This window comes from Diceros bicornis, chromosome 1 (genome assembly GCF_020826845.1).
Source record: "Diceros bicornis minor isolate mBicDic1 chromosome 1, mDicBic1.mat.cur, whole genome shotgun sequence".
Taxonomy (NCBI): domain Eukaryota; kingdom Metazoa; phylum Chordata; class Mammalia; order Perissodactyla; family Rhinocerotidae; genus Diceros; species Diceros bicornis.
This window is the reverse complement of record NC_080740.1, coordinates 380049-392062: the sequence shown is the minus strand read 5'-3', so window position 1 is coordinate 392062 and position 12014 is coordinate 380049. Positions and strand designations below refer to the sequence as shown.

Genomic DNA, 12014 nt, shown 5'->3' with positions numbered 1-12014 from the left:
GAGAAGCCCCAAGATTTGCGGTCTGTAAGCCCAAGCCCTGGGAGAGCCAATGTCGTTAGAGCCCGTGTCTGAGAACAGGAGACTGATGTCCCAGCTCAAACAGTCAGGCAGGAGCAGTTCCCTCTTCATCTGCCTTTTTGGTCTATTCAAGCCTTCAGCTGATTGGACGAGGCCCACCCACACTGGGGAGAGCAATCTACTTTACTCAGTCTGCGGATTCACTGTGAATCTCATCCAGAAGCACCCTCACAGACATACCCAGGATCTTATTGAATCTGGGTGCCCCAGGGCCCAGTCAGGTTGACGCATACGATTAACCATCACCAGCAGTCTGGAGGCAGAACTGCTGCTTTGGGAACCTCAGTCTTTGCTCTTGAGGCTGTCACCTGATTGGACGAGGCCCACCCACACTGGGGAGGGCAATCTCTTTTAAATCTGCAGATTATCAGTGTTAATCTCATGTAAAAACACACCTTCGTTGTGACATCTAGACTGATGTCAGACCAAACCACTGAGCACAGACACTCACAACCTGGCCCACATCTGACTTCGTGTTCAGGGACAGGCAGCAAACCAGCTTTCCTAGCTGTCGCCAGGCAGAGTACTCCTCTCTCTGACCCAAACTGCCTCCGATTGTATCTAAACCAGTTAGGAGTGGGGGACTGAGAGGATAGACACTCGGCAGGCTGCATGCTGGATGGAATTACAGGTTGACATCAGACTGTGGTGAAAGAAGGCGGCAGTGAGCCAGCCCTGATGGCCCGGTGGTTAAAGTTCGGTGCACTCCACCTTGGTGGCCCGGGTTAGGTTCCCAGGCACAGAACCACACCACCCATCTGTCAGTAGCCACGTTGTGGCGGCAGCTCACAAAGAAGAACTAGAAGAATTCACAGCTATGTACTGGGGCTTCGAGGGGGGAAAGAAAACAAAGGAGGAAGATTGGCAACAGATGTTAGCTTAGGGCGAATCTTCCCCTAAAAAATTAAAAAAAAAAATAAAGAGAGAGAGTAGTGGCTGCAGAGGCCCCAGGGCAAGGGGGCTGGGAGGCTTCATGTGAGGCCACGGGGGCTACCTGACCAAGGCTCACAGGGTCCACATGGCTGGGGTGTCTCCAAGAGGCCACAATAAGACTCCATGTCCCACTTGCTCTTCTTAGAGTGGCACTGGCCCGTGGGGAGGGACCCCGCTGGCCTGTGCCTGCTGTGGAGCAGTGCAACTCCAGGGCTGCAGATGAGGGTCAGTTGGCCTTTGCCGGATCCTCTTGGGCCACCGCACGACCCCCAGCTCAGTGAGTGAGGAAGTCTCTGAGCTGCCCCAGCCCCAGACACCCCAGGCTATGACTGCACGGGAGGCTCAGCCAGAGAAGGTGTGATCCTAATGTTGCTTTGTTCGCAAAGGGCCAAGGGAACAAGGTTCTGACCCCTTGAGCTTGACCTAAAGTTCCCTCTCCATGGCTGGGGTGAGCCTGCCCTGGACACTGTCCGAGTGGACAGTGTCCGAGAATCCAGAACATTCTTCCCCAAACACACACCTGCCCAGCGCCTCCCCGTCAGCTGGCTTCCTGGCTTATTTTCAGGTAGATGCTGGGGAGGCCGCACCCCATGTCCCCCTCCTCATGGACCCTGTCACCATCAGGACTGTGTCATGGCCCCAAATGTGGGAAGCTGACCTTCATATGGAGGCCAGCCTCCAGGCCTCCTGGGAGTGGGCACCTGCCATCCTCGCCAGCTTCTCTCCAACCACTAGGGTGATTCTGAATCCTGCAGTCTCCCGCCATTCCCCACCCGGGTTGCCCCCCTGTCTGGACCTCCCTGAGGTCCTGATGTCCTCCAGGGCCTCCACCAAGAAAAGCCCCGGCTGCAGGAGGCCAACCTGGAGAAGTGAGGGGCAGGGAGGCTGTGAAGGGTGTGGTGACTTGCAGTTGTCCATCACCAGCTCCGCCACGCACGGCCCAGTGGCATCGATGGGGGCCAGGCATGCCTGGACAGCATGGTCCCCACTGCAGGGACCCAGCCTCACCCATGATGATACCACCAGCAGCACAGTCCCAAATCTGGGGCTGGCAGATTCATGGACTTTCGTCTCCTGGAGAGGTGAGCAATGAGTCCCTGCTCTAGTTCCGGATTGACTTTCCCTTTGAAGCTCTGCTCCAGCATCGCTGTCCAGGACTTCATGGGGGCAGGGCTCACGTGGGAGTGGGGCTCACCTGGGGTCAGTGTTCTCCTGGGTCAAGGCTCACCTGGGGTCAGGGCTCACCTGGGATCAGAGTTCACCTGGGGGCAGGGCTCACCTGGATCAGCACTCACCTGGGTTAGGGCACTCCTGGGTCAGGGCTCACCTGGGATCAGGGTTCACCTGGGGTCAGGGCTCACCTGGGACAGGGTTCACCTGGGATCAGGGTTCACCTGGGGGCAGGGCTCACCTGGGTCAGCACTCACCTGGGGCAGGGCTCACTTGAGATCAGAGTTTACCTGTGGATAGGGCTCACCTTGATCAGCACTCACCTGGGTCAGGGCACTCCTGGGGCAGGGTTCACCTGAGATCAGGGTTCACCTGGGGGCAGGGCTCACCTGGGTCAGCGCTCACCTGGGGTCAGGGCTCACCTGGGGCAGGGCATACCTGGGGCAGCGCTCACCTGGGGGCAGGGCTCAGCTATTCGGGCCCCACAGAAGAGAGGGACTCAGCAGGCAGTTGGCATCTGACCAGAAGGCTGATTTTAGGGTGGGAGTCAGCCTAGGGTTGGGGCTGGACTGGGGGGACACCAGAGAGGGTCTACAGGCCGGGAGAGGTGGTCAGGGCCTGCCCTGGGCCTGAGGGAGGCTGGGACACAGCTGGGGTCATTGAAGTCCAAGTCTAGACGGACATGGCTCCTTTCTGACAGCAGCTGATCTCCTGCCCACGCCCACCTCTGTCTCTCACGCTGCAGGCTCTGGCCAGCGTCCAGATAATGCCAGGGCCTGAGACTGCACTGCCCCTCCATCCTCTGAGCTAGAGGCTGAGCTTGGGCTCTGCGTGTGAGCCTGGCTGTGTTCTTTGTTCTCACCATCTGTGTGCCAGGCCTGCCCCTCCCACCTACTGCCTGGCACTGAGCTGCACCCGTGTGTCTGAGGAGCTGCAGGGGCTGCAGCCTTGCTCTCCCCGCCAGCCCAAAGCTGAGCCGTGTGTCCTCGGAGGCCAGTGATGGACACACATACACGTGTGCATACACACCACACGAACACACATGTGCATGCACACACATGCATGCACACACACCACATGCACACATACAAACGTAGGCACACGCGCGCGCACACGGTTGTAAACAAGTTAGTTTTATTTTACTTTGCTTTGGAGGCTGTGTCTGAATTAGGGAGGGGCCTGGAGGGCAGAGAGGCCTTGGGTGGCAGCCACGGAGCCCCTTCCCCCAGCACCGCAGGGCCGCAGACCCTGACCATATCCCGCAAGGCGGCCGACGTCTCGGTGGAACTTCAAGTGTGTCCCCGAGGAAGGGGCTGCCCCAGGCCGCGCGGACGCTTGAGAGGGCGTGGTCCCGTCCACCTCAGGCCCTCCAGCGCCTCGCCCCAGCTCTGTCTGGGCAGGGAACGGAGGAGGACGAGGCAGCTCGGCTCTGGGCCCAGGGGAGCGAGGCGGGAGGAGGGCAAACCGGGGCTGGGCACATGGGGCTCCGCCTCCCCGGCTTCGTTTTTCTTCTGTAGGAGGAAGACCTGGGACCGCCTCCAGCTCCGCAGTAACCAGACTGCGGGCGGGGGTGAGTGCTGGGGAGAAGCCCCATTTGCTGCTGCAGGGGGTGGGGACAAGCACGGAACTTCCCAATGCCCGAGCCAGATGCCCCTGGGCATCACACAGGGGCTGCTGCCGAAGAGCAAGGGACGGGCGTGGAGGCCCACCTGGCCAGACGCCTTGTTCTGAGGCGGCGGCAGGGGCCCCAGCGAGGCTCGAGGGAAGGGGGGTGGGCAGTGCCCCAGCCACAGTCCCGCCCACCCCTCGGGTTACGAATCAGAGCTAGAGACCCTTCGTGCTTCCCAGGCCCCTCCTCCCCATCATGCGCTGGCAGAGAGGGCTTGGGCTGGGGTGTGAGCAGGGGAGCAGTGATGCAGAGCAGGGGTGGCCTTCCCTCCCGAAGGGGAGGAGGGCAGGTTGTGCTCTGCGCCCAGCGCGTCCAGCCTCCAGCCTTCCCCAAGGGACCCTACCCGGAGCCCTGGCTTGGAGGGAGGACGAGAGCAGCGGGGACGGGGCCTCAGATCCACACGGTGGGCCTCCCCTCCCTGCTGCTGGCACTGCCCTTCTCGGAGACTGCCCTGGGCTTGGCGCCCGACCGGCCCTGGCCCCCGCCCGTGCCCCCCGACGTGGCACTACCCGACCCGGAGGCGGGGCCGCCGCCCCTCGGGGGCCCCCGGGCGGCCGCGGAGAGGCCGGGGCATGGCGGGCTGTCGCGGTCCCCGAGCGCGCGCCCGTCCCGCAGCGCCTGCAGCGCCAGGCTGGCCAGGTCCTGGTCGTGGGCGCGCGCGCGCTCGGCCGCGCGCACCACCAGGCTGTAGTCCGGCGGGCAGGCCAGGCCGGGCGCGGCGGGCAGCGCGCAGGGCGGCGGACGCGGCGCGAGGCCGGAGGCGGCGGGTGGCGGGCGGCGGGCGCGCACCGCGTCCTGCGCGCTGCCCAGGCCCAGGTGCGCCATCTCGCAGAGGTTGAGCAGCAGGCAGAGGCAGCTGACCACGTACATGACCAGCAGGAAGACCGTCTTCTCGGTGGGCCGCGACACGAAGCAGTCGACCACGTGCGGGCAGGGCTGCCGGCTGCATCGGAAGAAAGGCCGCACCTCGAAGCCGTACAACAGGTACTGGCCCACCAGGAAGGCCACCTCGAAGGCGGCGCGCGCCACCAGCTGGGCCACGTACACGCGCATCAGGCCCTCGCGCTGGATGCGCCGCCGCCCGTCGTGCTGCCCGGCCGGGCCCGGGGCCCCCGCGCCCTTGGCGTCCCCGCCCGCGCCCTTGGCCGCGCCCACGTCTTCCGCCTGGTCCTCGTCGCCCAGGCCCTCGGCCGCCCCCGGCTCCTCGTCCTCCTCGCCCAGGCCCAGCATGGGATCCTCCTCGGCCAGGCCGGCGGGCTCGGGCCAGCCGGGGTGGGGTGGCGGGGGTGGCGGCTGGGGCGTGCGGCGGCGAGGGGCGCTGCGGCGCTCAAGCTGCGAGGCGCGGGCCAGGCGGTGCACGGCGTAGCCCAGGTACATGACGGAGGGCGTGGAGATGACCACGATCTGGAAGACCCAGAAGCGCACGTGGGACAGGGGCGCGAAGGCGTCGTAGCACACGTTGTCGCAGCCCGGCTGCCGCGTGTTGCACGTGAACTTGGTCTGCTCGTCCGAGTAGATGGACTCGCCGCCCACGGCCGTGAGCACGATTCGGAAGACCACCAGCACCGTGAGCCACACCTTGCCCACGAACGTGGAGTGGTTGTGGATCTCCTCCAGCAGCCGCGTCAGGAAGCTCCAGCTCATGTTGGTCATAGGGGCGGGGGGCGGGACCTGCAGGGCCACGAGGAGCTCAACCGGGGCGGGAGAGGGCCCCGCGGGGAGCTCGCCGCCTCCAAGAGAGCGCCCCACCCGGGTCCGGACCCTGCCGGTGGGGTGGTTACAGGGAGAGGCCGAGGGCTCTCCGGCAGAAGACAGACCCCGCTTGGAGGAACGACAGGCTGCCCCGCCCCCAGACCTGACCCAGACCCCGCGGCCTGGAGCGGACCCGGCCTCCCCTGCCCTCTCCCGGACGCCCAGGAAAGCCACTCCCCTTCCCCCGCTGCGGGGACCCCACCCCCTGAGAACCACAGGGAATCGACTCCGTGAGCCATCCTCGTGGGGCAGACAAGGAAACCGAGGTCAGCCTCACTCAGAGTCTGGAGGCTGCGAAGCCTCAGCGCCCAGGTCACTGGAAAGGATCCCATGGAATTCAGTTGCCAGCATCCCAGGGGCCCCCAACCTGCCCAGCCCCACAAGCCCTCCCCGTCCCCCAGCTCCTCAGCCATTCCAGTGCCCCATCAACCCCCACTCCCGCAGACCCTACGGCCCCGCCAGCCCCAGGCTCACCAGCACTGCGCCCTCCCCCCTTTCCTCCACACTCTACACAGGGGCTCTGGTCCCTCCGCCTCCACAAGGGACCGCTACACTGCTTCGCCCCCTCCCAGGTCTAGCTGCACGAGGGGCTTCTGCCCCACCGCACCGAGCAGCTCCTCCTTCTCCTCCGGGTACCCTCCTGTCCTCTGCAGCCAGCCAAGATGTCCGGCTGGGGGGCAGGGTGAAGCTGCGTGTCTGTCCAGGGCAGGACTGTGTCCAGCGAGGCACATAGACACTGTAAGGCACCTGGGACACTCAGGGACAGCCACGGCACCACTCACCATGACCAGACCAGCTGAGTCCCGGATGGGCCTTTGCCCAGGAGAAGGGGCTCTGCAGGCAGCGCCATGTGCCCCCTCATCCCCCTGCGTCTCCAGGGAGGAGGCTGCAGCCTTCCATCACCCACCCTCCCCCTCCTCCACGGCCAAGGCCGGTACCTGCTCCTGGGTAGTTTGGGGCAGGAGACCCCTGAGTGCCCGATGCGTCTAGCCCCCTCCCTCCTGGAACAGGCCTGGGAGGCAGCCTTGGCAGGTGTGGGATGGAGCAGCAGAGACAGGCGGGCTCCAGGCCCTCTTTATGCAGCTTGGGCCTCTCCCCTGGGGGGGCAGGAAGAGGGGGTAGCCGGGGTTCCTGGGGAAGTGACCCCACTTCCTCACATCTGTGTGCAGCGCCCCCTCAGAGCCACACACGTGCAAACACTCACAGATGCACACCCACATGTTCACCTAGACACACGCATGCAGGTGTACACATGCGCTTACAGACACACGTGCACACTCAGGCACACACACTTATAAACACACCCATGCACACAGTCACCACACACATGCAAACACCTAGACACACACATGCAGGTGTATAAACACACTCACAGACACATGCACACTCATAGGCGCACACACTTATAAACACACCATGCACACACACAGTCACCACACGTGCAGTCAAGTACACACGTGCGTGCAGGTGTACACGTGCACACTCACAGGTGCACAGACTGCTGCACACCTAGCCCTCCAGCGCTGCCTTCTCCATCCCTCTCCCTCAGGCACGGACACATGAAGGGGCCTGACGTCCTCTCAGGAGTGGCTCTGACTCCCTTACAGCCGGGGCTGGCTGTCCTTCCTCGGGTCTAACCCCAACTTTCTTCCAGGACCTTGACACCCCCCATCACAGGCCAATGAGGCCCACGGTCCCGCTACAAAGAACCCCGAAAAACGATGGCAGAGCGGCCCCCTTCTCTCCCTCCCCAGACGGAGGCAGTGGAGAAATGGGGGAGTCGTCATCTCAGGTGCCAGTGGAGCTGAGGGTGGTCTGCAGTCAGGTTTAACAACTGGCTCGGGTGCCGTGGAGGTGGTCCTGGTTGTGGTGTGTGCCAATTCCTGTGGTGTAAATGCTCCCACACGCCCTTGACCAACTCGAGGAGACACGCAGAGGGCTCTGAAGACCAGCTTTAGCATGGCCCTGGGTGGACCCTGCCGTGGGGTATGAGGGACGGGGCTTTGCCCTGGGAGGGCCACCCAGGTGCAATCAGAGCCCCAGAGATGAGATGTGCGGGAAGAAGAGAGGGCGGGTCAGAGCAGGCCCTCCAGGTGGTCAGCTCTGGGGGTCGGTCTGGGTGGTAGGGGTGGGGAGGGAGCGAGCCTCCTCTGTTGCTTCTCCAGCGCCATGGAGAAGCTCAGGCGGCCTAGGGGTTCGGGGGGGCAGAGGCTCTGGCTCTTCAGACCCCGGGGCCCATGCCTGCACACTGTGTACACGTGTGTGCAGGGCCTGCATCATGCACGCAGTCAGGGCACGGTTGTTCTGTGGTCGGGGGGCTGTCGCTGACCAGCTCTGGCCTGGAAGAGCCCCAGCCCTGCGTGGCGGTCCACCAATCCTCACCTCTAGCCGGTGCTGCTCCTGACACCAACACGTGGACGTAGCAGGCACCACAAACTGCCGAGGACCGATCCCCAAAACCTCCCTCCAAAGCAGCTTCCAGCACCGGGGCCTCTTGGGGATGGCTGTCTGGCCGGCACCCCCTCGGTGCCATCAGCAAACCCTGGACTGGACCCCGATGGGCCTGCCTTTCCGGGGCCTGGCCCCTTCACTGCTGCCTCCCTCCCTCCCTCAGCTCCAGGCACCTTAGGGAGCCCATCAGTCCGCCTCCCCACGGGACTCTCCCTGAGTCTGGAGTAACATCCCAAGCTGCCTGGCCCCAGTGGCAGGTAACCTGCACCCCATTCTGCTCCCACGCAGGCTGAGCCCACCCCTGCCAGAGCCTCCTCCAACCTGCGTCAGAGGCTCCCCCCACAGTCCGATACCCACTACCCGCTACCCTCTGTCCATGCAGTCTTACTGAGCCACCTCGGGATGGGAGGTGGCCTAGGTTCTCAGGGCGTGGGGGTTATAGACAGCTGAGGGGAGGGGCCAGAATGCCCCACGTGGTCATGGGTTAATGTCGGAGCCCTGAGTCTGAACCTGAGTGCAGTTTAGTCTGGACACAGATGGTTTCCCAGAGAACGGTGTAGACATGAGCATATTCATGTGCACACGTGGGTGTGTCTCCCCCGCTGTCAGTGAGAGGCCCTAAGCGGGAAGACACTCCACACAATGAGCACACCTTGGTCCCGCTCTCGAGAAGCGGTGGGTCCGGTGGCAAGAACGGCGCCTGCAGCATCTTGCGGTGCCAGAGTCAGGAAGGGGTAGCACACGGTGTGCACACATGCTCACACGCGCGCACACGCACACTGACGGGCATGTCGGAGAGACACGGGAGCCCAGGGAAGGAGCTCCCGGTGTCCGAAGCTGGATCGATATGGGCAACTGAGTAAATAAAGTAGTATTGCAGGTTAGGTTACCCAAGGTATAAAACACATGTGAGTCCACGCTGATATAAGCAACTGAATACGGACCTAAATGGGGGAGAAGGAAATTCTGAATGATTTCTTCAGCCACTGCACCCTCGAGCAGGGGAGTGTGACACCCACTCCTCAGGGGCAGCGGCTCCGAGTGCAGCAGGAGGCAGGGAGAGTAGAACATCCCCGCCCCAGGGGAGCCAAGTGGGGACGTGAGGAGAACAGCCTTCCTCCCAAACCCTCGCCCCAGCAATAGAAGGACAACAGGAGATGTGGTCCAGGAGGGGTTCCTACAAAATACCCGACCATCAAGACTGCCAAGGGCAACAGACAAGGGAAGTCTGAGAGACGCCACGGCCAAGAGTCATCAAGGAGACGTACCCCGCGGTACCTGGAGGGGACCCTGGGACCGAAGGACACGGGAAGAGCGAGGGAACTGAGTGAAGTGTGGGCTCTGGGGACTGACTGCTTCAATACCGGTGCGCTGGGAGCAGCGAGCCACAGGGACCGGGGCGTGGGGGTGCATGGGGGCCCAGATCTCCCAGATCTCCACAACTTCTCTGTACACACAATATTGTAAGAGGAAAACCTGATTTGGAGTAGTTTCTGCCCTGGGGCTCCGAGCCCCCTCCCTGTCTTGTCCCCCTGCCTGGCACACATTTGTGTGTATGGAGCCTGCAAGCATGGAGCAGGAACTTCAGCTGGTGACCTGTCCAGGACCCTTGGGGCGCAGGGAGGACCCCAACACAGACATGGGGCAGGAGAGGTGCAGGCTGACCCCATGGCTGTCCAGTGCTGCTGGAAGAGGTGGCTCGCCAGGGCTCGGCAGGGCCGCTGGGAGGGGAGGCCGTGCTGGCTTTTGCAGGGACCTTTGTTCAGAGGAATCTCACCCACAGCCATGTCAGAGCAACTGTGGGTGGGGGCCACTCAGGTGGGATCCAGGACGAGGTCTGCAGGTCAGTGTCTGGGAGGAGAAGGCCTAGGAGCAGTCAGCAAAGGGTGTAGAGTTGGGGGCGGGACAGGTGACGGCCTGGGGCCAGGCACACATGGGGGCTCTCCATGACCGGGGGAGGGGGGGGATGGGGGGGGTGTGCTGGGTCATCCCTGCCCAGAGCCGCCCAGGGAGGCAACTGACTGGGAGGAGGGTGGTGGGCAGACACCGTGGGCTCCAGCGGGCGCCAGGATGGGCCATCTTGGGGTGAGCTGGGCCCACCACACCCGGTCCTGGCACTGGCAGAGGGGCCTCTGCAGGGCTGGGCAGCCATGCTCTCCCCCTTCAAGTCCCTCTCACCCCTGGGTCAGAACAAAGGTCCTGGGGGTCAGGGGCTGAGAGCCAGGGACGGCCCAGCGCCTCCTCCCACAGCACAGCCAGGCCAGGGCCTGCCCAGCCATTTCCTTCCCATCCTGGCCCTGCTTCCTCCCACGTGCCCCCTCTTGCCAGCGGGCTTCCTCTGGCTGAGGGGGGCTGCCCAGTGGGCCCCCCAGAGTGCTCAGCTCACCCAGCGGGCCTGGGGGACCCTTCCTCAGGAAGCTTTGGGCAGCCTTTCCCCTCCTCGAGGACACAGGGACGCCCGCAGGCACCTGGCACTGGGTGGCCCCCCCATCCACACATGAGCACCCAGGAGTCAAGGCTGGCTCAGCCCTGGGAGGCTGGGGCCTCAGCTCAGAGCTGGCACCTGCCCCCGCACCCCACCCAGCCAAGGTCCTCTCACCCAGGGCTCCTCCCTCCCACCAAGGGGCTGTGTAGGGGACAGTTCTCACTCAGAGGGTGGGGTCGCAGCACTTGCCCATGCCCAGAGACACGCCATTTCTTCACCCACCACAGCCCAGGCCCAGAGACCAAGGCCACGGTCTCTTCTTCATCAGCTGGTTCTATGGGGTTCTGCCCTCCATGTCCCTCCACATCCCCATGTCCCTGAGACCGAGGCCACGGCCTCTCCTTTGTTGGCTGGTTCTATGGGGTTTTGTCCTCCATGGGCTCTGGACCCCATGCTGCATGCCCCAGTTGTGTTCTGCCTGGACCCCCTGGTCCAGTGGGGGTGTGCACTCCGGCCACCCAGGACCCTCACCCCAGCCTGGGGACCCTCTGCCCCACAGCCCCAGAGTACACGACGGCCTCCCACTCAGGGTGGACACCGGCCAGCCTCCAACCGCCAGCCTCCAGGACCCATCTCCAGGCTCCCCCAGACCCTCCCCATGCAGGCAGCCCATGCGGGGTCCTTACACCCCTGGGTGGGGTCCCAGGGAGCCCTCGCTCTCAGAACAGCTGCCATCCTCACAGGCTCCTTGGGGCCTTCCTGATCTTCTCCACCCACCCCAGAGCGGCCTGTCCACGCCTAGACTCCCTCCCTCTCACACTCATGTGCACGCACACACGCGTTCCCTTCCTCCCTCCTGGGACCCTGCAGGGCCTCCCTCTGGGAAGCTCCCTCGGGGCCTCCTGGGTGAGCAGCCCCGGCCCACGACTGCTCAGCAAACTCGGGGATGAAGGGACCTGAGCGCTGCGGCCCAGCTCTGGGGAGGGTGGGGTGAACCCAGGGTGGGCAGCCCCCCTACCGGTCCCAGAAGTGCAGATGGATGGACGGGCAAGTGCGTCCCTCTGTGGCCATGGTGGCTTTGGGCTGCATCCCCAGGGGACTCGAGGGGGCGGAGAACCTGGTGAAGATCCAGGGGCCCCTCTCTGCTGCGCCCCAGCCCGGAACCCAGGAAGTGAGGGGTGGTCCCACCGCAGGGGGGGGGATGGGGGGGGTGGAGAGGATGGTAGGCCGGGCCTGGGGGGCTGGATCCTGGGGCACAGCCTGGACAGCTCCTGCAGCTGGGCCTGGGGGCGGGGACTGGACTGGGGGTGGGGGAAGCGAGGGGCGAGGCCACACCAGGACCCACCCGGGCTCCGTGCCCTCCAGGACCTCCACAGGCGCTGGCACCCCAACCCGATTTCTCCTAGACCCCCATCACTGACTCTGCCAAGACTGCCCTCAGCAAAGCCGCTGTGGCTGGCCCTCCCTGTGTTTCTCAGCGCGTGGCACAGCGTCACGCCCCCTTCTCTGTCGCGGCCCCGGGACCCCCTGCCGTGC

At 64.2% G+C, this 12014-nt stretch overlaps 1 protein-coding gene across 1 annotated transcript; it reads right to left on the bottom strand.

The window, feature by feature from the left end:
• Positions 1-4218: 4218 nt before the first annotated feature.
• GJC2 (gap junction protein gamma 2) lies at positions 4219-5629 on the bottom strand. Its single transcript, XM_058561728.1, has one exon. The coding sequence runs from the start codon at positions 5501-5503 to the stop codon at positions 4241-4243; it is 1263 nt and encodes a 420-aa protein (XP_058417711.1). The 5' UTR covers positions 5504-5629; the 3' UTR covers positions 4219-4240.
• Between the last annotated feature and the right edge of the window lie 6385 nt (positions 5630-12014).

Bases quoted from the DNA above. Each gene is read 5' to 3' on its own strand.
- GJC2 (XM_058561728.1), bottom strand. From the start codon at position 5,503: ATGACCAACATGAGCTGGAGCTTCCTGACGCGGCTGCTGGAGGAGATC.